Here is a 26512-nt window from a genome sequence, read left to right on the forward strand (position 1 = left end):
GCTCAAAGCAGCTCACATGCCCATTCATAAAGTGATCTTACATTCCAGAGGGCTGAAACAACCCTGAGAGACAAATTCAAAACAGTTGAATCAATGAACATCTTCTAATGAGAAAGGGAAGAGAAACTGGTTTATGTTGCACTCATTATACTGAGAACAACGATTGCAAATTAAATATCTGTGCATCACCTCGGATAATACAAAGTGCCATATAAACAGGTATTGAGGGAGTACACATAGCTGTAACTGTTTGGTGAACCTACAGTAGGTGAAGAAATATGCTATTGAGCGCCCACTGACACCTCGCAGAGGGGAACTCTGTTTCTAAACATTTTAGAAAACTTTGAGAGTTGGATACAAACCACAAGCTATCAGTAGGAATGGACCAGAGAAAGAAGGTAATGCAAGACTAGCTTCAGTTGATATAGCACTTGAGCAGTTCACGTAGAGCAATCCTGCAGTGAGCCTTGCACTTGTGTTAACGGCTCATTTTCATCAGATGCTAGCCTGGTAAGCTGTACAAAAATATATTCCTTTGTTTTGAAGACTTGGCACTTGCATGACTGGAGGTCACTGAAGTGTTAATGCTTGGGTATGGCAATTTGTGACTGAGGAATTTCTATGAGAATCAGGGGTAGGCATGTTATTTTCAAGAATTTATTTCCCAGTTTCTCTTTGCAAAGGTGTAATTTTATATAATCTGATCAGGGAAAATCTGTGCACAGAAGTGAAGCCATCACAAACGTTCAGCCAGTTTGAGTGAATGAAATAAATGACCTTGTATTCGGTTTATACCCACTTTTTATCCAGAAGGTCCATAAGAGGCCGGAGGACAGACTCTGCGTCCATGGCAGCGTTGCTTCCTTTGACCGGGCCTTTCATCTGAACCAGCTCCTGGTTCATCTGCTTCACACAGTCCTCGATGACAGGTTTGAAACTGTTGAAGGACAAGGCATCCTTTAAATGCTTTGTTCCTGGTTGCATATTTTAGGCGGCAGCATTGAAGCAAGTTTAAACAGGGGAGGCGCTCAATTATGCTTCTCCTGTTAGATTATTGAAAAGTTGTTCCGAGCAAGACGCTGAAATGTTTAACAACTCACTGCACTCACTGAGCATAGAGCACAGCCCAGCCGTGAGTCAATTATAATCTCAGCAAAATACATGTTTGTCAATAATTCAGAAGTCTTGTAATTCAAGCTTCCTTACAGGAAATGAAATAAGAAGTCTACCCTCGTAAAGAATTATCTCATTTAAACACATGCACACACACTTACCTGGAGCCAAAAACTCCACTGAGTTCATCCAGCACGGTGTTGAGTTTATTCTGCAGCTCTTTTAGCAGATCACTGGCCTCTGCATCCAGCTGTCAGTTGGAGACAGACAGTTACTACATCATTACACTCCATACAAAAGCCCATAACTGACTCATTCTCTGCCTCAACTGGGGTGAGTGTGTTAAGGGGGGGAAGACGACAGGTCCAGAGGAGAGGTAACCTGCCTCGCTTGTGGCCTCCCACTCGTTCTGCCTGCCATCTGTGCCGAACCAAGCTCTGAATACAAATGGGCGGCTCACCTCCGAGCGCTGTAATGATGACTGCTTGCCGAGTCATGAGACATGATGTCAGCAGAAGGAGCAGTCAGCTAGGGGGGTCTCTCAAAAGAGAATATTTTTGTGCAGTACTTCGCAAGTTACAGAAGACCGGGTATGCTGTCAGGCAGCTGTGACACTGTAACATCTCAGGGGAATAACGCTTACTGTCATTTATACATAAAAAAACATTTTTCAACAGCTGTAACTGAAGTCTTCGGAGTGACTTTTATGTTCAGGGAGAAAGTTGTTGATGCAGTAGAATATTTTTTTTGTTTTCTAGCAAAATTCATTCGAGTGTGCAACTTTTTCAAAATTGTTTACAATTCAGGGAATGCTGGTTAGCTACTGTACAGTAATATCAGTGACCATACAAATACTGTTACATCCATGTTAAAGGTGCATTAATATCACAGAATAAGAAGTGCATTACTGATTAAAGGGTGTAATGTGTACAATTAACCAAAAAAAATCAACCATCAAGACCTGACCCTGTTTTGAACCGTTTCAAAACCAACCCTCCACAAACACATCTTCAAAATTAATCCACAGTATGTATGAGCCCATGCATGGCATGTGTTGGGGAGCTGCAGCTTCTTTTTAAATGCATGTGCATGTGATGGTTGTGCAAATGTCTGTGTGTGTCTTTTGGCAGAGCTTCAATATAAATGCATGGGTAGATATGTAACTATGCAGCAGGGCACGTTTTAATGTGTGTGTGTGCGTGAGTTACTGCGTGTATCAGTACATCTGTTAGCCTGTTGTTGTATGTGAAATACTGATGTCAAGGATGGAGTGGAGAACGCACGTCGCTGAGGCTCAGTGCCTGAGATGAATGTGTGAGGCCAGGCACCGCATCACATGCAGAACAGATCGTCACATTAGGCCTGATAAGCTTAGCCATGGAGCAGCTCATCTCACATATTCTAATGGTGGATGGCTCAGCTGGGAAGCGGATGTGTAAACCAAACCTTTTATAGACATTTTGATTTCACACACACATGCCTCTATCTGCAGCATGGACAGAGAAGATTTATATTTGTGTGCCTATATATGTTCCCATGCACACATGGTCATCCAGCTGTCCTATTATAAAATATATTTCTGTCACAGAGAAAATGACCAAGCTGTTGAAAGTGTACATTTACGATTTAAGGTACATATAAAAAGATGATAGTCGATAAACACTTTAGGCCAGGGTAAATAATCAACTCCTGGCCTGAGGCAAGTCTCAGACTAGGCCTTTAAACTGTAGTCACTGCAGCTGAGATGTTCTTCTTTTTTTTCCAAGAACACCATATTGATGGAAATACAGGAGGAGAAATCCCCCAGCTGTTAGATAAACCCAGACACCTGTCACCTCCTGAGGGGAAAAATGTCCTCTCTTACTCTGTGTGGTTTCTGGTGCGCTAATGAAACGTCAACCTGAAGACCGCAATTCTGTCAGAAAGGCCTCTGTTCAAGTCAAGACTTATGAATTATTTCCAGTAGTGTCAAATCACAAGTTACCCTACTGCATTTCCATATAGAGCCAATCTCGATCATACTTGTCTCTTCTCAAATATAAAGGTTTGCTAAAGGTATTTGAATTGCCAAGTGAAGCAGTCTTTAAATTTGAAAAGATCAGAGATTTGTGTTCTGAAATGTCATGATTAAGGATGGTATCTTGAATGAGCAGGGAAACAGGATATACTATCAATAATAAGATGACTATCATACTATCAATTAAAAGTTATTTATGTTGATATATTTGTAAGGTACTATGTTTATATCTGCTATCTTTTGTTCTCTTTTGACTGTTAGAAAAGTATTTCAATGTCAATATTTTACTTAGTTATTGGAAATGTTTTTCAAACTTTATACAAAAAGGAAATATTAGTTTTGGAATCTATGGAGCATCTGACTCCTCCGTGGCGGTTGTTTAACTTGACACTGACGGACATCAGGACTCCTCTAGAGTGTACAAACTCTCCCCTGGCTGACAGCCTATCAACAGCAGCCCAGCTCTGCCTCCCTTTGCCTGTTTCAACAAACAATATCTGTTCACTCGCAGGTTGTTTTTCCAAATCCTAGTTTGTCCTAAAGGATTCAAGTAAATAAAGGTTTAACAAACCATCATCTCCAAAGAGAGCAAACCAAATAAACAAACACTCTGGCACTCAAAAAAAAAAAAAAAAAAAAAAAAGTGTGTTAACAATCTGGGGAGATCAGGAAATGATGGGGCCATAAATGCTGTGACTGTAAGAGATTATTGCTGATCTCTGATATTGGTATTTCTATGATAACAGTTCTTGGTAATTGCCTCTCTCACTGCTGATAGAGAGTTATTCTGTCATGAATATGCCACTGAAGCAAACAGTGGAAAACTTTCACCTGAGATACACCTTAGCTATATAAAAAGTGTTCAGGAGAAATTACATGTGAAGTCGTCGTACGCAGTACTACCCATCGAGAACATTACTCTTCCAGAATGCAGGCCTTTCCTGAGGGAGTCATCCCAAAGGATCAATAAAGTTTAGTCTAAGTCTAAATCTAAGCCTGCTCGTGGTACCTACTGTCTCTAAATGTACTATGGGAGGTAGAGCCTTCAGTTATCAGGCACCGCTCCTCTGGAATCGTCTACCAGTCGGGGTCCAGGAGGCAGACACACTATGTACTCTCAAGAATAGACTTAAAACTTTTCTTTTTGATAAATCTTATAGTTAGGGCTGGCTTAGGTATAGACCAGCTCATAGTTATGCTGCTATAGACCTAGACTAACGGGGGAACTGGCACCTTGAACTCTTATCTCTCTCTTTCACTCTCTCTCAGCTTTCATATCTTATTACTGCTTGTCACTATCTTTATATTCAAGTTTCTAACCTCTCCTTTTTCTGGGAGCTCCTGAGCTCTCTCAGGTTCCTCGGGACTGTTGATGAGGATGGCCTGCCTAAACAACCACCCGCCCCTGCCCATACTACCCTTCTTTCTGCATCTTATCCCATTTTCAAGCCCAGCACAGTTTAGCAGATGGCTGTTCCGTCATGAGCCCGGGCCTGCTGAAGATTTCTGCCTGTTAAAGGGAAGTTTTTTCTTGCCACGCTATGACGGATTAAGCTAGCCCCTTGTAATATAGCAATAAGTAAGGTCCTTTACCTGCTCTTTGTAAACATAACGATGAGCATGGTCTTGTTACCTGCTCTTTTGTTAATGTTAACAGACAAAGAGTAAGGTCCTTTATCCTGCTTTTTGTAAAGTGTCTCGAGGCTATACAAATAAAGATTGAATGATTGGAGTCCTTGAAGATCAAGTAAACTGCCAATTTAATATGAATTTACATCATTTTACTTTGTGGAGGAAATAAAGACTTTCATTAGTCTTCAGGGGACTACCGGAGGAGGCCGGTCTGGGAGTGCTATAGGTTTAGTTCTCCTAATGATGACATCGTTGCAGAACCTGGTCTGATGGCAAAGCTGGAGAGATTTGTAAGTGTTTGAGAAGCTCATTAAACACAGGAAAATCCTGTCCAAAGCATTTTGTGGCTGCGGCCTGGGGAAAAGATAAGAAATGATCAAAAACCACAGCCCACACCCCAACTTTGAGACTTTTACTCAACGCTTGGCGTCTGGGTAAAGAGCAGCGACGGAAAAACTGAAATAAAGATTCCATTTCTAATTTAGCCATGGAAAGAGACATGGCAGACAGAAAAAAATAGCAAGCTAAAAATAAAGATGAGATCGGGTGGGTCGAGCCACTATCCCCAGAGCACCGGGGATGGTGAGCTTGAGCAGCCTGTCCAGAGGCGTGATGGGTAATTCAGATTCCGTATGCTCTGTGGCACATGCTGCTGGAGGGGTTTGCTGTGGGGGTGAGAAGCGTAGGAGCGTGAGGGGTGGTGGGGAGGCACGGGGGGGAGGGGCGTGCTTTTTTGTACTATTGGGTAAATGGTGGGAAGGGGTGTTGACGAGTCCTATTGCACAGACCTTACAGAAGGACACAACCCCTTCCTCCTGGAGACAGAGAGAGAGAGCACAGAAAGGAAACGGGGGGGAAACAGAAGACACGACGACAGGAGACAAAATGCAAGGCAAGACAGGTGTTAGATACTGGAGAGAAACATGCATGTAAGTCACGAGAAGCAGTTGAGGCTGCTTCTCAGGTTAGACTGACAGACTGAAAGGTAGAGAGGAAGATATTTAACCGTGATTTAAACCAAGCACACAAATCTTAAGGGGTTCAACTCAATATCTACAAAAAGGGCAACACACAGGGTGGGTTATTGGTGGGGAAATAGTGATGGTGAAGGAAGAAGTTACTGAGGAACTGTAGTAGAAAAGATGATATTAGAAAACTGACATCTGTGTCAGATTAGTCTATTAGATGGTTAAAGGACTGAAGGAAACATTTCAACACTTCGCTGTTGGGGTCATTTCACTTTCACTTCATATAAATGTCATCACAAGATCATGACACAACAGAGGGCTGGTCTGATGAGGGAGGTGAAGCCTCCTTACGAACTTGTATCATCTCTGCTGAGGCGTCCTTTAGCAAGACCCTGAAGTCATCAAGGCTAAATTTGTGAATGGATATTCTCAGTGGCAGGATGCAGAGCAAGTTCAGGCTTTACATGCCAAAAAGATATATTCTTAGTTGAGTGGAAAATGAATTGCCCCAAAAACTTCACACAGACACAAAAGACAGACGCACTGAGGAAAGCACAGACCTGTTTGCCGCCCATGGACTCGAACATCTTCTCCAGTTGGACTCGGAGCTGCTGGATGTTGTTCAGGATGATGCACGGCTGCAAAAGCATAGCAGTGTTTATAACGCAATTGTTTTGATGAATACAGGGCATGATTGCGGTTGTCATAGGGACAACAGATATTTGACATCTTACATCTTTCGCTGCTATTGACACTGTATTATTACAGTTGTTTAGCTTGAGAGTAAACCCACATAATAGGAAACACGAGGCTAAACATCAAACAAGTAAAAGGGAGTCAGATCCATCAGTTTTGATATCATGACACAACATTTATACAGAGATGCAAGGTTTCTGTCAGCAGGGAACCACAATACATAATCCAACAGGGAGAGAAATGTCTGCACTGAATATGTCAGGCGTTATCGATTCTCAAGCTCTACAAAGGCCTTTAAGGGATGACGAACATTTTTCACTCAGATTTTCATGGACACTGATTAATGCATCAGAGTTTTCATTCAGTCACATATCATGAACATGATCTGCCCCAAAAAAACATCTGACAAACATACAACACAAAAAATATGATGGTGGTGATGGATGCTACGAGAAGGATAATTCTGCGCCCCACAGGAGACGGATGATTGGTTGCTTTCAGATCACAGAGCGGGCCAATAGAGTCTCTGAGGCAGCACATAATGGCTCACTCTCCACTAGATTTATGAGTATATTTGTACGGGAGTGATTAGATTTTCTCAATCCGAATAAAAGCGGCTACATGATTGTAGCCTTAGAGAGAGTGAAAAAATATCGAAAAATGGGGTTTGGCCGTATTTTAATCTATCAGTTAAATACCCCGGGCTATTGTCAGACCAGTGAAGACTGTAAATACAGAAGATAAAACAAGACAGCTGTGTCACAGCCGTGTATTTATTGATTGACATCATTCAGATGAGCAATGAGGTTTCAATATGGTGGTGCTAAGTTATCCCATTTTTATGCAAATATAATCAAAAACAGAAATGAAGTCCTACCAGATCTGCCACGAGAATATATCAGTATGACGATTCATTAATTAGATAAGAACATTTCTCTTATGAAAAATGAGAAGCTAAATGTTTTGTTGCAACATTTAAAATGTGCTGTGCTATGTTAACCCTTTGTTGTTGGCAGTTTTATTTTATTTAAGGAGTCAGATGCCCTAGAGGCTGTGGACAACCTAAAGGTCCTCATCTTAAACAAACTCTATTCATTTATTGGTCTTAAATGTAGACAGTATGTTCTTGGTTGAAGATGTCTATGATGTAGATCATATAGTGTACCTGACAGTCTAACAAATGAGATATTAGGTTAAACCGATGTGCTCCTCTGTCTCTAAAACCCCATCTGCCTCTTAAATCATTTTTTCCATTATCTGTCTGTCAGTCTTGTCTGGAAGAGGGACCTTTCACATGCTTTTTTTTCCTGAGTTTATTGTAATGAGCCTGTCAACTCTGTAAAGAAACATCTGCCTCCTCCAGGAGTTCCCTCTGTGTTATCTCTCACTTCAACTTCAAACACCAGCGTGGCTAATTAGGCCGCTCGGAAGGCTCTGTGTTTAGTAATCCGTCACATTTAACAATGGACAGAGAGAGCAGAAAATACCACTGACTTCTCACTATCAGCTATAGGCTGTGAGAGGAATAATTGCATTTCAGTTAATAGAGACAATTTGTTGAGAGCCTTAAAGAAGCTGGGGCAGGGCTAAGAAAGGAAGTGACAAGACTGAAATTTTGGAACATTTTCCTCCTGGTCTCCATAAAAACTGTTGTTATTAACATCATGGAAACACTCGTCTATCATACCAAATTTGCATTTTGACCCAAACAACAGTAACCTTTGCAGAGACATTAACAGACTGTAAGTTGGCACTTACCACATTCTCCTTACTCAGATACAAAGGGAAATCCTTCGATATGATCGCAGCATACTGCAGAAGAACTTTGTTGATAGTCTGTGGTGAGAGAGAGAGAGAGAGAGAGAGAGAGAGAGAGAGAGAGAGAGAGAGATAGAGCGAGAGAGAGAGAGAGAGAGAGAGAGAGAGAGAGAGTTTTTTAATTATCGTTCGCTGTTTTATTGTCAAATGGGACTCACTGACACAAAACAGCCTCATGAGATGAGCTCGAACACAATACATATATATTTCTCTCTTTAGATCAATGGCAGTCTGACCTTCGCAAAGCGGCACATGAAGTGAGCCAGAGCCTGTGGGTTGGGACACTCGAGCTTCTTGATGATCTCAAAACTCTGGTTGAGTTGAGTGAAAACATCCACCACGGAACAAGAGAACAGAGCGTGCTCCGAGGTTTGCTGGAACTGTTGCAGGACAGAGAGGGAAAGAGAGGAACAGTAGTGTTGTGAGGTGAGGGAGGAAAAGAGAAAAGGAGACGGAATGTGGAGTCTCCAGTCCGAGGACCTTTAAACACTTCATAGTAGTACAACATTGTTAATGACAGTGAAGACAAATCTAATGTACCAGTTGCTCTATAACCACGTCACTCAAAGCACGAATCCAGACTTGACTGCCAACAACATTAGCAGGTAGATACTAAATCATTTATGCATAAATGCTTAGTATAGCTGCAGTTGTGCACGAATCGCACACCAGTAGGATGTGGACTAAAATTAATTCTTAAACAGGTGCATTCAAGATGTTTTTTGTCAGTCCGAGTGGGTGGTTATTATGAATATAATATCCTATACTCACTCCGTCCTTTTTGTCCCTTCCCAGTGCTCCATTGAGGAAATCCATTGCGACGTCCTCGTTCTCATCAAGCCACTGAATGACAAAAGGCTCAAACCACCTAATAAAACAAACAAAGACTTGGATTACTGAAGGGTAGGAGTTGTCGTTTTGATCAAGAATCAAAATCAAATATTGAACATTGACGGTACCACAAAGCTATTTTTTTATTGCCTTGTATCAGAAGAAGTTTGTCCTGACACTTTATGTACAGAAGGATATGTTTTGATAATATAATACGCGTGACTGTCCTTCTCGTTCTGTCATGTAAGAGAATAGAGGAGCAGTAAACAATGCCTTTAAGGATACTGATGTGTATTGGGATTTTCTCTGCTGTTGCTGTAGGTCCCACTTGGGCTTATTTTCATCCAGGTTGCCCCTTGGCCTACAATGCCCTTGTTGTTTTTTAAAATGCTGTCACAGCACTGTATCAAACTCTTTCTTATATCATAGATTGCTGCTTGTCGAGTAACTTATAATGAACCAGTTCCGTTGACCTGAGGTACTTCAACTTTTTGCATCAAGTTCTCTTTTTATTGGGTCCCAGTGTGCCCTTGTGGTCCAGGTACTCCATGTTTTGGTTGTGAATATGCTTTGTATTTTTGCGTGCATTTAAATTGGACTGTATAAAAACAAGTCATTAGACCAGAATAATTATTATGACTATTAGATTATTAGAACTATGATGGGATTACAACATTTTGACTGTGGTGTGAGGTGTTTGTACCATTTAGTTCAACACCTTTGTCTCGAACTTCAGATGAGTCAGGGTTTAGAAAACCTTAAACATTCAGAAGTCAATTCTTTTTCATTATTTTTATGAGACCACCACTATTTGAGGAATATAAGGGGACATTAATAGTGTTGTGCTTAAACATGTAAAATCCTGCTGATTACAGTGTGCTTTGAGAACAGACTTGACTATGAGTAGAGGGTAAGACAGAGGACAGTGGATGACAGTGGAGGACAGTCAACACGTGAGTGGAATACGGAAGTACATTTGTTTTTGGAATAATAATGTTGTTCTGCCTGTTTCACTTTGACATTTCCTGGTTTCATACAGTGCCTGAGCTTGTCCTTAGAGCGATGGTTGTCCCAACAAAATAGCTTTGTTTTCAAGGCATCCGCTACAAGAAGGAGAGCCGCTAGATGAGGTGGGCGTGGCGACGGAGAAGAGAGGCAGACAGCAGAGACACTGTGTGTGTGTGTGTGTGTGTGTGTATGTGTGTGTAGGTGTGTGTGTGTGTGTGTGTGTGTGTGTGTGTGTGTGTGTGTGTGTGTGTGTGTATGATGTGCTTGCCTCTGGAGGAATCAATCCAGCTCGAGATGCTGTGTTTGACTGACAGAGTTAGAGAGGGGGAGGTTGAGTCATTACACTGATAGACCGCCATAGAAGAGGGCACTGCGTTCCTTGTTTGCATTATACATGTTTTTATTGCATATTACATCTGCTGAACACGATTAGTAATGCACGTTGGAGCACCTATTTATGTGTTCAGGAGGTTCATTTGTATCCTGATCTTAATCTGTTGATCAGCTGGTTTATAGGCGTGTTGTGATAGTAGTGTCAGCACAGATAATGTAAACACACAACTGTTTAAAGATTCAGTTTAGAGATGAATCTGAGGTATTATGATTAATAGTAAAATATGCACTGCATTGACATTGTTAACAGGAGAATCTTTTCAGATCCGTAAATACTTACAACAACAGTTTGGGTAAAAAAAAACAACAACCTGACATGTTACATGTTAACATGTTACCAAACATTTACTTACATGTAAATAACACTAACCCCAGTTTTTGTAAAAAAAAATTAATCTATTCTACATTTTGCAAAAGATTGCAATTGGAAACAAATATGTTAATCTGTTAATATTGGAAATGATATGCTTCAGAAATGAACATGAAATGTTTAAAGTTAACACTCGGTTGACATCCAACCAATCACCTGTACTTATGTGACCTTTGCTCAAATGCAGTTAATGCCCATTATTAATCAATAAAACAATCAGAGGTATATATTACACATGTATGTGCTTTAAGATGAGAGGGCACTTACAGTGAGTACTCTGGTGGAACACCCTTGAAGGCGGGCAGGTCACGGACATATTCATTATGGAACCATTTGACTTTGAAGTGAAGATTCATGTATTCGGTGCTCTTGCATAGGCGTTGCTTGTCATGCTCTGTAATGTAGAATAAAACATGAGGAGCAGATATAGAAGAAAAAGAATATACAAAGAAGCAAACTCTTCAATAGAAACATCTTATCTTGTTATACTTTGGAGTCTCACTTATAGGACTCCACTCAAAAAGAAAAATATACACACACACACACACACACACACACACACACACACTCAACCGAGAACACAGACAGAAAAGTACAAGTCTCCTAATAGGCATATGAAAGTTTGTGAAAGCAGTAGTTGTTTTTAATTGGAAATCTTATCAGCTTCGTTCATTATGTACAGCCTGAGGCTATCAAAGAATAAGAAAAATAAAAGTGAGCCTGTAAAGCCGAGCTCTCTCATAGTGAGAGATAGTCCTTGACTGACTGCAAACAAACAGCTTAAATGGATTAAACTTTCATGTCAGATGACATGGCTGCTGAGTCATTTAGTCCAGCTCACAGTAGACATTTGAGAACAATTAAATATTTCCATAGGATCCCCTGGAGGCCTGGTGGATGGCGATGGAGCAGTGAAGAAAGAAGAGATAGCGGGGGAAAAGGAAAGGAGACCACTGAAGTAGAAACAGCGAGAAGGAACTGAGACGAAAGACAAATCACCAAGGGAGAAAGACCAATAAGTATAACTATTGTAAACTGCAGCGCTGGGTAAAGTACATTTGCTTTGCTATATTGGAGATAAAACAACATACGAAAGAACGTAGAGAAAAAAACCAGAGAAGAAATATGGACTATCATGGATGGCATACTTTGTTGTAAAATGAAAAATACAAGAAACCATGATTACAACATATAAGACTGGATTTAGGATGTTTACACTGGCAATGTTACGATACTGATGCAGCAGGTATGATGTTCAACGTGTTTTGTTTCTCCATACATTACCTAATGGTAATTAATGCTAATATGTTGATCATAATGACCAACAATCTTTTCAGACGAGCCAAAGTATGCTGCCCGCATGTTCAAAAAGGACACCATGGGAGAGTTATATTTGGTGCTTTATTTTGTGTGTGTGTGTGGTTTTTTTAAGGTGTTATTAGTAGATCTTTCATTGTTTTTGTTTGGATGGCTGCTGGAGACCGAGACCTGGACACTCTGAAAAAGGACATTTTAAAACTCAATGTGGTTTTCCTGGATGAACCAAGCTTAAATAAAAATAAAAACATAATATAGTCTTATACAGGAGAAGGCTATCTGGAAGATTGCATTCAATTCATTTTTAAAAGGTGAAGAAAAAATAAAGACACGTTCTCACACACCATTTTGCTGAGAAAAGATCCATACATTCACGTCACATCAAAGACTTCTTTAAATGCACACATTGCATCCTGACTGCCATGCGTTAATCCTGATCAAAGCTTGTGCTTACTGTGATGAATAGTCTGACGCCTGCCAGCCTTTACTCCTTTCTAAGCTCTGAGGAAAATATTTACATATGTGTCATTACCATAATTACCTGTGAATAATGAATTCACATGCACAATGCAATATTTACCCCCTTAGACTGGGGGAAGATACTGAATGCTCAAGTCAAGTCAGTCAGGTGTGAAGTCACTGCTGCTAATTTTAAACCTGCTTTTGAAACTGAATAGCACTGCACTCTATTAAAATAATAATGTCATATACAAAACACCCTTTTATTCAAATACATCAATGAGGACATTTAGAGTCATGACGATTAACCAAAAATAATGTATTTGCAATAATATAAATCTTGTGTCGAAAGGCTTGATATGTGTCATATGTTGAAAGGACTGCACAGCTAGATGAAACAGTAGTGCCTCAGCGCATTGCATTGATAGATGGATCTCCTGAGAAAATGTCGGTATAACAGAAACAGTACGTAGGTGAGAGGATAAAAACTGTAACGGAGCAAGTGGATAGTTGCTATGGTCACCATACAGTAGCTAAACACATGGTGTAGCAACAGAGTGACAGAAATAGGACCTTGATTAGCAGAAAACCTCAGTGCTGGCGAAAGCAACTGTGGCCGCAGTTTCTGTAGAAAATGTTTTGAAAAAATAGCACGGATAGAATCTCATGAAAGCTCCCGAGAAGAGGTTCTAGCTGGTTGTTAGCTGGACTGATGTATCTATACAGCGTATTAACAAGACCATAACAAGGGGATACATTCATTCTGTAAGGTCATTTTGATGATTTAAATGGGTTAGTTGTCAGACAAGGAGATTAAAGCGTTGAAAAGAACAACCAAAAAACATACAGACAAGAGCAGCAAAGAAATCATATGTACTGCTTTTGCCACGGGGGGGCGCCAACATAGTCACAAATCAAAAGTTCCTCACAGGAGCTTTAACTCTCCCATGATACAAAAATAAATGTATAATTCATGTTGCCCAGCGTCTCATCTACTTAAATCATTTTCTGTGTTCCTACAGTAAATGTTTGTGGTGGATTTGGTTCAAAATACTGGACCACAGAAGCCTTTTAAGATTTGCTATATCCTGTCAATAACTGATATGAAACTCCACTTTGATGCCATCACCTTGTAGTTATTTTCTTTCGAAGCAGAACAGAGAAAATTGCAGAGATCAGCGCTTTCATCTACACCTCACCTTCACAGCCAAAGAAGTTGCGTTGGCTACAATTTTGAGGGGAGTTAAACTTTCGCCTGGATTCATCTGGTCAGTTCATGTCGCAGGAGGGGCAGGCGCTTTCAACTTATCAACTTGTTGAAGCTGTTAGACTGTAGCGAGGACCGGCAGTCGTAGCAGCAGAATAGAGGGATCTGTTGCAGCAGTGCCACTTTAATAACCGACTCTCTCACTCTTTTTATATACAGGACAGACAGACACACACTTGTACACACACCATCACAGTTTGTCAAACTTTCAGCCCTGAGCTCTGACTGCAAAGACACACACCTCCTCACCGTCACACACTCGAGAGTCACCCAGAGAAAGCAGATGGAGGTCAAAAAAGGAACAGGTCAGCAGGTGTTTTGTTTGGTGCTGCCAGCCAGGTTCTGCTGGCTAGCAATGTTTTGTAGGATGCGTGTGCGTGTGTGTGTGTGTGTGTGTGTGTGTGCGCTTAAGCATGTGTATACAGCAAGAGGTTTCAAGGACATAAACACCTTACTTTCTATCTTTTTTTTAAAATTGTAATATGATATGTGTCCAAATATGGAAAGAGTAATATTATTTTGCATTTTATTGAAAAGGGAGAAAACAGTCTGATATTTTTTCTAATAAGATACTGTAAAAGTCCCTTAAAAAGAGATTTGTTTACAGCAACAAGTCACCGTTTAATGTCTAAGTTCAGAGGGTCCGAGCACAAAGGTCCCCGAAATACTAGAAACTTAAAAGTTAAAATGCATTAATCTTATAACTTTAGCTCTGATTCTTTCATTGAATGTATTTTAACACGCAAGTCAATATAAATTCCATCTGCATTCATTCCCTGACATATAATAATGTGCCAGCCAAATATTCAGGGATTATATTTTTTGTGTGTGTGTGTCAAAATGTGTGATGATAACACAGAACCATTGAGTGCAGGTTAAAAGAGCATCATGTTTTCAGAAAAGGATTTTTCTTTCAAAATTCTTCTATTCGGGAATGAAAAAGCTCATATCCTCCCTCTGGAAAATGGAAGCAATGATGGTCGAAATGCACGTCATTGTAGACTCTGAATGAAAGCAAAAGGATACAAGTCTCCATTCACTGGGCCCAATGTGGTTGTTTGAATAGAGGAAGAGAAACTGAAGAGAACAAGGCCGTAGGTGGCAGTCTTATAAAAAGAGGCTGCTACACAACATACAGAAGGTGCATGACTTGGAAATGAGTCATCAGGTTCTTTTTAGAGAAGGTTTAAATATTTTATATCTAAGAATTGAAGCTTAAAATGTTTGAGGCAACTGACATTTTTAGTGTTTTCCAAATTTAGTCTGGGCCTTCTTAAACATTTATTTAAAGGCAGCTGAACCTCGGCTGAAGATGATTCATTTATCATTCATTAAAGAATTACGATTTCAGAAGAAGAATGATTTTGTCAGACTGTTGAGTGGGCATGTGGCCTGAGTCGACAAAACAAAGGTTAACGTGTTGGATGTGGAAGGTTGCTTTGCAATAACAGACCTTCTTACACATTGTTCATGAGTTTGTATCAACAATAAGAGTACAAAATAAGTCGGCGTGGGTGAAGAGGGAGCAGGAGGGGATGCAGGAATGGAAAAACAAAAAAAGACTTGACCTCTTATGATTTGCCTTATTTTTGATTGCATGACATGATTCATTAAAAAAAAAAAACATGTGTATGTGGACATGTTTAAAGGTGGCCTACCCTTGTAGCGTTGCATAGACTGGAGTTAGAGGGCTGCAATGCGTTGCTTTACTGACCTTGAAATATAGTATATTTCTGCCCTGCATGTTGATGGAAAGGCTTGAAGAGGAACACAAAAATACAGTGCTGGCATTTAAATGAAGTAGCACAGAAAAGCATCCGTGAACTTGGGAAGACTGCATTTACTGTACATATAAAGACCAGCTCTAAATGTAATGCAAATTTTTTTTAGTAAAAAGGGGGTTGAGGGAATATCCCAATAATGGGGAAAACTAGCCTTTAGTTATGTTTTTGTTATTATATAATGACATAAGTGACAGTGAGATGGACCTATTTAAAGGCGTGACTTAAGTGGCAGCCAGGTGTTTCTGCTTCAGCTACAAAGACACTATGTTTAGGCTCTATTGGGACTTTCCCAGGGTTTCCACAGGTCATTAGACAGGTCGAGCTGATAATGACTGACCAAAACCCTCGGCATGTTTGTATCCAACAGTCACTTCATATATAAACAAAAGTATTTCACTTGCTTGAATGCAATCCAATTACCTTCACATACACCATCCATCATTGCGCTCCGGCTGTTGAAACAGTGTCTGCGTGTGCATGTCTCTGTAGCACACATTATGCTTGTGTGTGCACATTAATGCATGCATACACTGTTGTGTACGTGTGTGCCTATGTGTCCTACTGGTGATAAGCAGTGTGTGCTGTCCTGAGGGAGGAGTAGGCTCACAGCCCCTGATGAGGATGTCATCTTGTCTGACTCAGCCCACAGGGACGCACAAACTCACAGGAGACTCACTCACTCTCTGCCTCATTGATTTAAAAGCCGTTGATATAATGATGAACTGCAGGCAATCAGCGCAGTATTTTTTATTTTTTTTGGTATCATCTTTCAGTGAACATTTCTATAGGAAGGTCAGTATTTTGATTAATAGATTTGCCTTTGAAAAAAAGCTGGAGGTCCAGAATGGCAGCCAAGGCCAGTGTAGTTCTCTCTGTGACATAATTCCTTCATGGTTTCTGACCCAGTTCTGTCAAAGGGCTTCCTAAGCTGTATCAAAGGAGCCCACTGACATAGCTCTGCTTTAACACCAGCGCCCACAGAGACACTAACTCCTGTTGATGTGACATATAATGCAGCCAGAAACAGCCAAACTTAAGACTTACAATTGCACGAGTCCACCCTGTTCCAGTACTGTGAATAGGCATTCATTGTAATGCTTCTTTTTCAGAGGGTGTACATTTATTATGACAATTATTTTATTCAACTTAATTCAAGTACAGTCAAATTTTTGAACAGATTGTAAGGCTCCCAAAGGGGAGAATTTACAGAGGCATCAAATTAAAAAAAATCCAAAAGAAAAAGCACCTCCACCAGCAGATCATCTTTTTATATATGTACTGACAAAATGAACTACATGAAGGAGCGAATGTATTAAAACATTTATAAGCATTTATAATGAAAGAGATCGCCACCTGCGAGGCTCATTCGATGCTTTATAAACTCAATTAATGCAAAACAGCCATATGCTGTTGGAAACGAGAATTGATTGTGCAAAGCTGTGCTCCAAAGTGCAATAAAGTCATTCAAGAAAAACAGAGTGAGAAGAGTCGAGCATATTAAAATCACACTGCAAGACAACACCAAACCTTTGGCCATACAAGCACTGTAAACAAACTCTTTCTGTACTTACAAAGCTCCCCTCCAAGAGGTACATTAATTGAATTTCAATGAATATATTCCATGGACTGAAGCGGTTTCAACAGGCTGAAGATGAGTTAATAGGCTGCTGGAGCATTGGGTCTTTAATGACATGCTCCAGGGCCTGCAACCATTAAGCAGCCATACAGTTGATACACAGCGTGTTCTATGGAATTTCATCACACTTGTTTTTCCAGAAGACTACAGGTGGCACTTTTTTTACCGCTGGATTCAGAATCTCTTCCTTGGTCTCACTCAAAATGAAATCTCAAATGGGAATACATGTGGAACCTCTCCATGTATTATAAAGGATGCAGACCAAAAAGCCTTCAAATGCTACAACTCATCACTGCACTGGTGCAAGACATACTGTACTGTAGCAATAAGGCTTTAAAATGAGGAACCCTGTGCCACTATCCAATCTGGTGGGTCCAATATAATATTTAGAGTACTGGCTTGGTATGAGTGTATTTATATATATTTGTACATAACAGAAATAATGGTTAAGTTTGTTTCACAGCTACAAACTGATATATTTAGAACTTCCTATATCAGTAGCAGCCATCTTTTTTTCTTGCAGGTTTTTTTTTTACAAGCTATGGAATAATTTGGTTTTAGATGAGAATTATTCTTTTTGTCTCATGTTGATGTATGGTGAAGAAGCTGTATTCTACCTGAGGGTGTGAATGATAAGATTCATGAATTTAAATATAGTAATAATGTGATGAAAATTGCTATATCAGTAATAACAGCAACATTCTTTCACTCTCTCACATCATTCACCCTCCTCTTCTTCATTTCTTATTTTAACCTATCTGTGTTTCCTTCCCCCCAACCCCTTTCTTTAACTCTATTTCTCACCCCCTCCACACATTCAGACATTCACACAGAGATGCTAAAATTAGCAGCACCCATTCCTGCACCAGTAGTGGCACCAAAGGCCTCTGAGCAGGAAGCAGAGGATGCATCAAAGACTTCATTAAGTACTGCACATTGCACATGTGTGCACACAGACACATACCTAAAGACTGCTCTATTATTCTCATTCATTCTTTCTCACTAATGTGCACAACTTGCACACATGCGTATGCTCGTGTGCATGCACACATGGGTGCACAAGCAGAGAAACACAGACTGACAAAAGAGGACACTCTGGCCCGCCTCCTTCAGTCTCTGTCAGCCGCCTTGGCAGTTCTGTAAGTGTTCTTATGTAAACAGGTCAGGTCACTCTGAGTTACTTCCATTTGTCTGAATTAGAAAAACAGCAGAATGGAGTGGCTCATTTTACCTACTCCCACCACTTTGACTTTCATTGATAAAAATAATGAGAACCTCATGCATTATGGAAGGACTGTGCGCACACATGCACGCGCACGCCAAAACATGCCAAGTTTAAGCCTGCATACAAATATGAAACCCATTAGTGCATGTATCTGCAGCTTAGTAACTGTTAATATTCTTTATATTTCAATCTTTGAGTCATTTGCACATATACATAGCTTATTATTCCAGTCCTACCTGGTACTTATTGCTTATTTGGTATCTCTACTTTATTTTATTTTATTTTACAGTCTAAATGAGCTCTTTACGTCTGTACTTTTTTTTTAGCAACGGCAAGAACCACATTTCTGATTTATTTCTAATTTCTAAAGTATTTCTGATTCTGATTTCTTAAAATCATCTTAAAACACACACTTATAACACAAATGCACAAACAGGTTATGTTTTAAGCTGCCACTGTACAGGTTAGTACAGTGAGCCATTATGAAATGAATTCCATCCCCTGTGGTTTACCTGTCTTTCCGTTACGTATGAAAATCATGTCGTATGGTCGCACATTTGTTTCTTTATGAGCTCTGACATAGATTGACTTTCTCATAAAAGAACCATTCAAGTAAAAGTCATTTGGGCAAAGCTAGCTTAAAATGTACTTATTACTCATCTCGTCTGTGGATTTAATTTAATGTTGCCAAAGAATTCAGGGACTAACACTCATTGAGCAGCAGGACTGTTGGCAGTGTTACAGTGTAGCACTGAACAAGTCGGTTGTTGAGGCCTACTTTGGATACTGATATCCCTGTAATGTTTCTGTGCATGCATACAATAATATAAGCAGGCTAAAGTTATAAGCCGGTCATTTAGCTACAAGCCTGATTCTTGAGAACATGTCATTTTAAAGGGGTCAGCACATTCTGCAATATCAAACACTCGTAAAGTGGACTTCACTTTACGAGTTACAGCTTGACCCCTCTGCTGTTTATGTGGTTTAACCATCTATAAAGTAAAAACATATGGTTTACTATGTGCTTGTCTGCACCAGGATGGTTTGTGTTTATGAACTGTCCATCTCTCCTTCATTTGACTACCAGCCCGAGCCCACCAGACCCAACATAGAGCTCCAGCAGCCAGTAGGACCAACAGGAAATGAGCAATAATTCATACAAAGTGCTCCTTTGAGGAACATGACAGTCATGTCCTCCTCCTGGCACGTGTCGCTGTGGGCATGCAGTGATGTACTGACCAGAAGAGGCACAGGCAGTGTGTGTGTGTGTGTGTGTGTGTGTATGGGGGGGATGTCCAAGCTCAAGGAGCCAGGAAGACTGTTTATGTGACTGAGTCCATCTATGATTCTCGTCTCCTTTCGTAACACGGACATCCTCAGGCATATCAGACACGTGCACACACACACACACACACACACACCGCCAAAACCTGCTGTGACAGCAGTCAGTAACACCCTAGGTGGTCACATGACCAGCTGCCCTGACTCAGATATGCACACATACCCAAAGAGAGCCACAAATACACTCCATCTCTTTTTTCTCTTTTTATTGATCTACCCAATAGTGTACATCACCTCTTAAAGTTATCTTAGAGTTATCATGATGACACTGTGATGTTAAGCCCATGACAACTAGAGTTGTAACTGTTAGTTATCATCAGATTATGACAGAGTTATAACTGGCAGCTGTTTCAAACCTGACAGAATGAACGATTATTCATTGGTTGCTCCTTAAACTTAAAAAAAGATTTATGTTGATGATACCATGAACTGTATTTCTTTCTAAATCCAATAAGTTGTTAAAACTGTGAAAAACGTGTCACCTCTTGCATACAACCCAAACACACTTCTACTATTGCTGGAAACTGTTCCTCACCCGGGGAATAATGAACAACATGTTTTGGGGTTTGGTGCTCCAGCATGGGCCACAGTAAAAACAAAAGTCCTCTCTATATTTCTTTGGGAGAGATGATGCTCCATTGACTTATGTTGAAGCTCAATTTTCTGTAAACGTTTTGGCTCTGGCCTTTTTCTTTTTTTCATTTCACTAAATCGCTGATGCGCAGGACACTTCATTTCTTGGGATTCCCTTTATTCTCAGCACTTTGGAACTCTCTAATTTTATGAACCAGATTGCTGTTTTACTCCAATCCTCTGCTCTAAATTAAGAGCGTGTCAGTCAGTTGGATTTCCGTGTTACGAGAGGAGACATGCAGTAAAGAGGCCACTACTCTCAGTGAAAACACAGACATAGAGTATTGCACGGCATGATCATGAAACAATGAAAGAAGAATCATTAGACAAAAAAGCCAACCTCTTTCACTCTTTAGGGCCAAGAAAAAAGGAGTAACAAGTACCAACATCTTGTTTATAAAAGGACGCAATGGATATCTGCAAAGTTCAGCTACTGAGAGATAGAGGAGGCTGTGAGCTTTAATTGCTGCCTTCTTTTGTTTTGTTTTAATACAACACCAGGGTATCACACATTACTGTACTTAATGGTTGAACATTAAAACATGACACTTTGAAAAATGAGTGATTTACTGGTACTCTATTTACATATGTTAGACATATTGTTGCTGCTTTATGGCTTCTCATTACCTTTCTGCAGAAAAGCACATCCATCTCCACACAAACACCTTTGAGTCTACACGTCTCATTAAAATCTGATGGATGGTCACATTCATATGCATATACACCCTCTTGATTCAAAGTACAACATGGCAGTAAACATTTCATCGTGTAAAAAAAAAGAAAATATTTCTGGGAAAGAGTCAGTATAGTTCCAGGTGTGTGCATACAGTAATAGGTTAGCAGTGTCTTCACTTGGCACCTGGTTACCATAGCAACTCAAGGTGGCTAAGCACGGCGAGAGGAGCAGGCGTATGTTGTGTAGATGAGGATAAATCACCAATAAGCTCTTTTTGTGCTTCTCTGCCTTTTTCTCCATTCAGCACAATATCTAAAGAGCATTTCAGTTTTCCCCCTCAGTCAGTCTCAGCTTCTTCCATTTTTCCCCCTACACCTCTTCTATCATTATCAAAAAGGAAAAAAAAAATACCATTCCCTCTGGCATGTGTAGTTCAACATTGAGGTTTACAGGTTTAACTTGAATGAAAAATACTGTTCCATTACCCTGAATGTTTAAGTAAGGCCATAGCAGAAAAGAACACAATCCCTTAAGAAGTATTTGATGCATTAAAGCTTTTCTGCTTTCCGGTATGATTTCAGAACTCACACAACCAATACAACACAACATTTGACATGTTATGAGTAAAAATGTGCTTTCAAGACACTCAGTTGTGTCAAAGTTTGGCTGAGCAAACTTCCCAAAAAAATCATTACTCAGTTGCTGTCCTGCTCCGGCAACACACACACGCATAGCCATTTTAACATTCATACACAATCACTCTCCTATTAACTTCCTACAGCATTCCACCCTCCCACTGTACAGTACATCTTGCTATCTTGGGGATTTGATCCTGAAGCCTTCAACCTAAAAAAAAAAAAAAAAGTTCAATAACATCCAGGAGGCGTTTGCTGCCTTTTGGGACGTGTGATGGATATAGAGGGGGTGGCGATTGAAGTCAATATTTAAAGGATGCACATCTGTCTTCCTGCCGGCAGAGCAGATCTAACATGCATTGCTTGATAACTGTGCTTCTCGCCAGTCTTGTGAATGAGACTTAGTTGCATTGATATTATATACCTGTAACTACTTAGAATAATAAGTAAGCTAAATGGACATTTCAAGCATATTTACTGACTAAATGTTACACAACCAGGCTGCTAAGGATTGATAGATTTACCCTTTTGGGTAATTAGTGATAATGGAAGAAAAAGATTGATTATATTGGTTAGTGGCAGGTTGAGACTTCTAAATCACCCTTTTCATATAGAAACACATGCACGTATACCTGGCACTGACTGTTTTGATCCTGCCAAAACTGAAGCACCTAAAAATGAGTTTTATTGATACAAATTCTTGACTACTATATCTAAAAAAAACATTGAACTTGTGGTTTGATGAATTCAACTTCTAAGGGTTGAATTGTACATCCATTCTTCTCATCGATAGCTCGTTAAAAAAAAAAAAAGGTCCACACAATGCAGCAACACAAAAACACATCGTCTCACACCAACACACTGACCTGAGCTCCTGCTTTTTTTTTTGATAGCCATTGATCAATTGTTTATCTCGATTAAAAGGGGTTCCAGTTTCTCTACAGTGATCAATAGAGTGAAAACAGGGAGGTGTAATCCAGATAGGCAGTAGAGCTGACCAAAGGCAGACACAGTCGATAACAAACAGTTTGACACCAGCCAATAAACATCACTGGCAGAGACAGAGGTAAACACAGTTAGGCCAGGGTAGTTGCACAAGAAGCAAAGAGCAAAAAGAACAGATAACTGCTCATTAGTAGATAGCTACCACAGAGTTACTTAGGTAGTCATTATTACTCACTTTAAAGCTTTTACCTTCAGCTCTCATTCACGCACTCACGCACGAGCACGCACACACCCTCGATCAAGAGATAACTGTCTTATAGGTGCTGTTACTGACCTTCCATTGCATACTTCATATCCAGGGCAAAAAGGTTCCACATGATCTCGGCACTGATCTTGCCCACGTTCAGTTCCTGTGGAAACCTGGTGGAATTGAAAAGGGATTCAAATCAGGCTCATTTCCGTAGAACGACACGCTCGACTGGGTGGCCTGATGACTTGGCCCATCCTGAATCTCTAACAAACGACTTAACAGATGTGCAAGACGACATGGCTGGTAGATTTCATAATCGAATAATCCCTCGTCAGTGCCAAACCTGGCTGATTTGGGGCGGAGAGGAGAAACGTGCATGAGGCTTAAAGATGAGAAAAGATGGAGATAATAATGCAGCAAAGAGAAAGACTGTGCAAGAGGCGGAGATGGGGGTGGCTGATTTGGCAAGTCATCTGCCATTTTGAATACTTATAGATTTGCAGTCAGAGCAAGAATGTGAGATGTCAATGGTTTAATATTGCGTATCTTCAGACAGTGATTGGAGGAAATGTTTTGATGATAGGGCCCGAGCCTGAGAAAGGTCGATTTATCTGATTTGTTTTGCTTTTGCTTTTATATCCTGTTTCAAACTGTGTCAAACACAATCGTCCAACAATTCCTATTGAAACAATAATCCCCCCCCCCCCCCCCCCCCCAAACTCTCAGCTTTTCTTCGATGAAGCAAAAGAACAAACGCTGCGACTAGCAGGCGGTTTGTGCTCCCTCTGTGGCAGCTTACAAAAACAACATTAATTCCATAAACACCATTGCTCCTCTTTCATCTATATCACAGTCAGAATGTGCTCTAACCTTGATTATTCTTCAGGGTCGTCATTTACCCACATGATGAACAACAAGCAAGGCCGACAATGAAAACTCTTCATTTCAGTAATGAATGCAACATCTGCAGCTCCTGTGTATGCCTTTAGATGCTTTGAAATATAATTCTACTTTCTGAAAATAAATGATATTCGGAGGTTTAAAAAAATTCCACACGATGAGTATTTCTGGAAATAATCCCTAAAGCCTCTTATCCATTACACTTTTAAAAACAACTGCCTCATCCAATTTTATATTTCCAATCACGAAATACACTCTGAATAGCATTCTATTGGCTCAAACATTTCTAAGCTAGAGCCCCACGTAAATATTCTCAGCACAAAACAACAGACTGACAGTTGTGTCTCCTCCTAAACAGCAGCTCCGTTTATTCAAAGGCAACAAGTCAACACCTGAGTTTACTGTGAAAAAGCATCGGGTTGACCGGGGGAATGTGGAGGAAATGGGCATGAATATTGCAGATCTATCATTAGACGGTGTAAGAGAGAAAGCTCAGGGCATAAACAGAGTGTTAATAAGCATCGTAAATCAGCCAGAAGATGGAGAAAAGAAAAGGGGGAGGCAAGAGTGTAAGAAGACCTATATGAGCGGGACATTAAGAGGAAAATATGCTTCATTTGATTTCTTCTAAGGCAAGCCGCGCTCCATTTTCTTCAGGTGGTGTAATTTGTTCTATTTTATTAACCCAACCATTGAAAGGAAGGCAAATACAAATGTCTTGAAAACCTCCATGAACACCATCACCATAACCAGCTCTCATGATTTTTCTTTTCCTCCTCACAAATATTTAATCTGTTATATAATTCAGTAACACAGCCTTCTCCTATTATCCATCCACACTACGGCTCACCAAAAAAAAACAACGTTTTTTTTTTCTGTTTTCTTCTCTAGCTGCCTTAGAGCTCTCTTGTGCAAGACTGCGTTCACATATATATGATGTCACATTCAGTGAATACATTTCTTCAATTCATGAGAGCTGTCGGGCGAGCAGAATTTTTGTATGATATTATATTCTTAAATTAATATTTAAGTAAAAGCGAAGGTTATCTCAACCCCATCTGTATATAAATCTATGATTACATGGTCGCGAGTGGTTGCATAAAAACATATCAATACAGTATAAAGCTCAGAAACGTCATGGAAAACTCAGCCATGCAGCATGCTAAGTGTGTTTTCGTGTGGTTGTCCATACTTTAATAATGGAATGAACAAAGCTGCAGTAGACTGGAGAAACATGCAAATATCATGACTGCACTGTATTCAAAGCTACATGAGGTTATCAAATGAGGTCCACTTTGGACATGCCATGGATCAGACTGCTCGACATAGCTCGTGTAACGTTTGATAAACAATGTACATAAATAAAGGACATACTGGTTAATGACAGGGGTGTAAGCAGTCCGGTCCTCATCGATTACTGACACCATGAGAGTGATGAGTTTTGGCCAGAAGTCCAGGTTCTTAATCGACGGCCCCTGCTCCTCCCGGGAAATGTCAAGCTTTCGACTCTGCAGAAAGAGAGAGAAAAGAAAAATCATGTGAGAGTTAGAAGATCTTTGTTGATGCCTTCATTATGATGAAAATAAAATCGCAATTTGGGAAATTGGCTTGAGCAGTTGAGAAGCCTTTCACTAAACATAATAACGCAAACACATGTTGTTGTTGTTTTCTTTTTGAATCACTGTCTAAAATGAGAAGAAGAATTAAAATGAAATACGGTTAACTTTTTTTTAATAATAAGTAATTATTAAATTATCAGTAATAATTTGTTGACGTCATGCCTACATATTACAGAAATTTGAGTCCCCCCTTTTCACATAGGACTCATACTATCTTTGCAAGCATTGAAGCTTAAAAGTAAACTAATGATGCAGGTATATAATTCAGCATTCGTGTCTGTCATTTTATTTAATTGCAGCAGCAGTGTTAGCTGTTTGGATATTATGTTGCTTATGCAAACTTAACCTTTCCTTCAGCAGTTAGTTAACAGTGAGCACATTGACCTGCAGGCTGCACACATCCAACTTCACAGACAGGTAACTCATTAGCTGTAGTGCCCTGCTGTTTTGTGAACTGAAAATAGTTTCATCAGTTTTTAATCTAGGTATTTCTAAAAAATGTAGCTGGCAGCAGAAACCTGGGATGCAGCTTTAATCAGCCTTGGTGGTTCTTCTTGTAATGTCAGCAAACCACTCAGGACTGAAATCTTCAGGTTTCAATCTTTAAAGGTTAAAAGCATGATCTCATGGCAGACCTTTGGCTATGTAGATGCAAGTTTGAGCCTTTTTTTAAGCTCAGAAACCTCTGTGATTGTCCCCGGGGTGAAAGGTGTTGATTTTTAATCACTAAGTGATTCTACCATCTCTTCACCAGGCACTGAGTGTAACCACAATGATTTTCAGTCAGCATAAGTGCCACAGTCCTTTACATTGCCGCGAACAGTCCTCAGAGACACACCCACAAAATGCCGAGCTAAGTAAGCTGAACAAGACGAGCCGTACTGACGGATCATACTGCACAGCAGTATGATAGACGTGTTTATTTGTTAAAGAAAAAGAAGGTCTAATTAACTACTATGAGCACTCAATCATGTAAATC

At 40.0% G+C, this 26512-nt stretch overlaps 1 protein-coding gene across 1 annotated transcript in view; it reads right to left on the reverse strand.

Annotated features, from left to right (window-relative positions):
• Positions 1-26512, reverse strand: part of unc13c (unc-13 homolog C (C. elegans)) — a 97107-nt gene that overhangs the window by 13774 nt on the left and 56821 nt on the right. Inside the window, exons 17-26 of the mRNA XM_079340360.1 lie at positions 25289-25422; positions 23099-23184; positions 11114-11240; positions 9016-9112; positions 8481-8624; positions 8185-8262; positions 6291-6368; positions 5551-5577; positions 1275-1363; positions 796-937 (exon numbers count right to left, since the gene is read on the reverse strand). Coding sequence (XP_079196486.1) covers positions 796-937; positions 1275-1363; positions 5551-5577; positions 6291-6368; positions 8185-8262; positions 8481-8624; positions 9016-9112; positions 11114-11240; positions 23099-23184; positions 25289-25422 — 1002 coding nt within the window. The remainder of the gene's footprint in view (positions 1-795; positions 938-1274; positions 1364-5550; positions 5578-6290; positions 6369-8184; positions 8263-8480; positions 8625-9015; positions 9113-11113; positions 11241-23098; positions 23185-25288; positions 25423-26512) is intronic.

The sequence above is a fragment of the Symphodus melops genome (genome assembly GCF_947650265.1).
Source record: "Symphodus melops genome assembly, chromosome: 3".
NCBI lineage: Eukaryota > Metazoa > Chordata > Actinopteri > Labriformes > Labridae > Symphodus > Symphodus melops.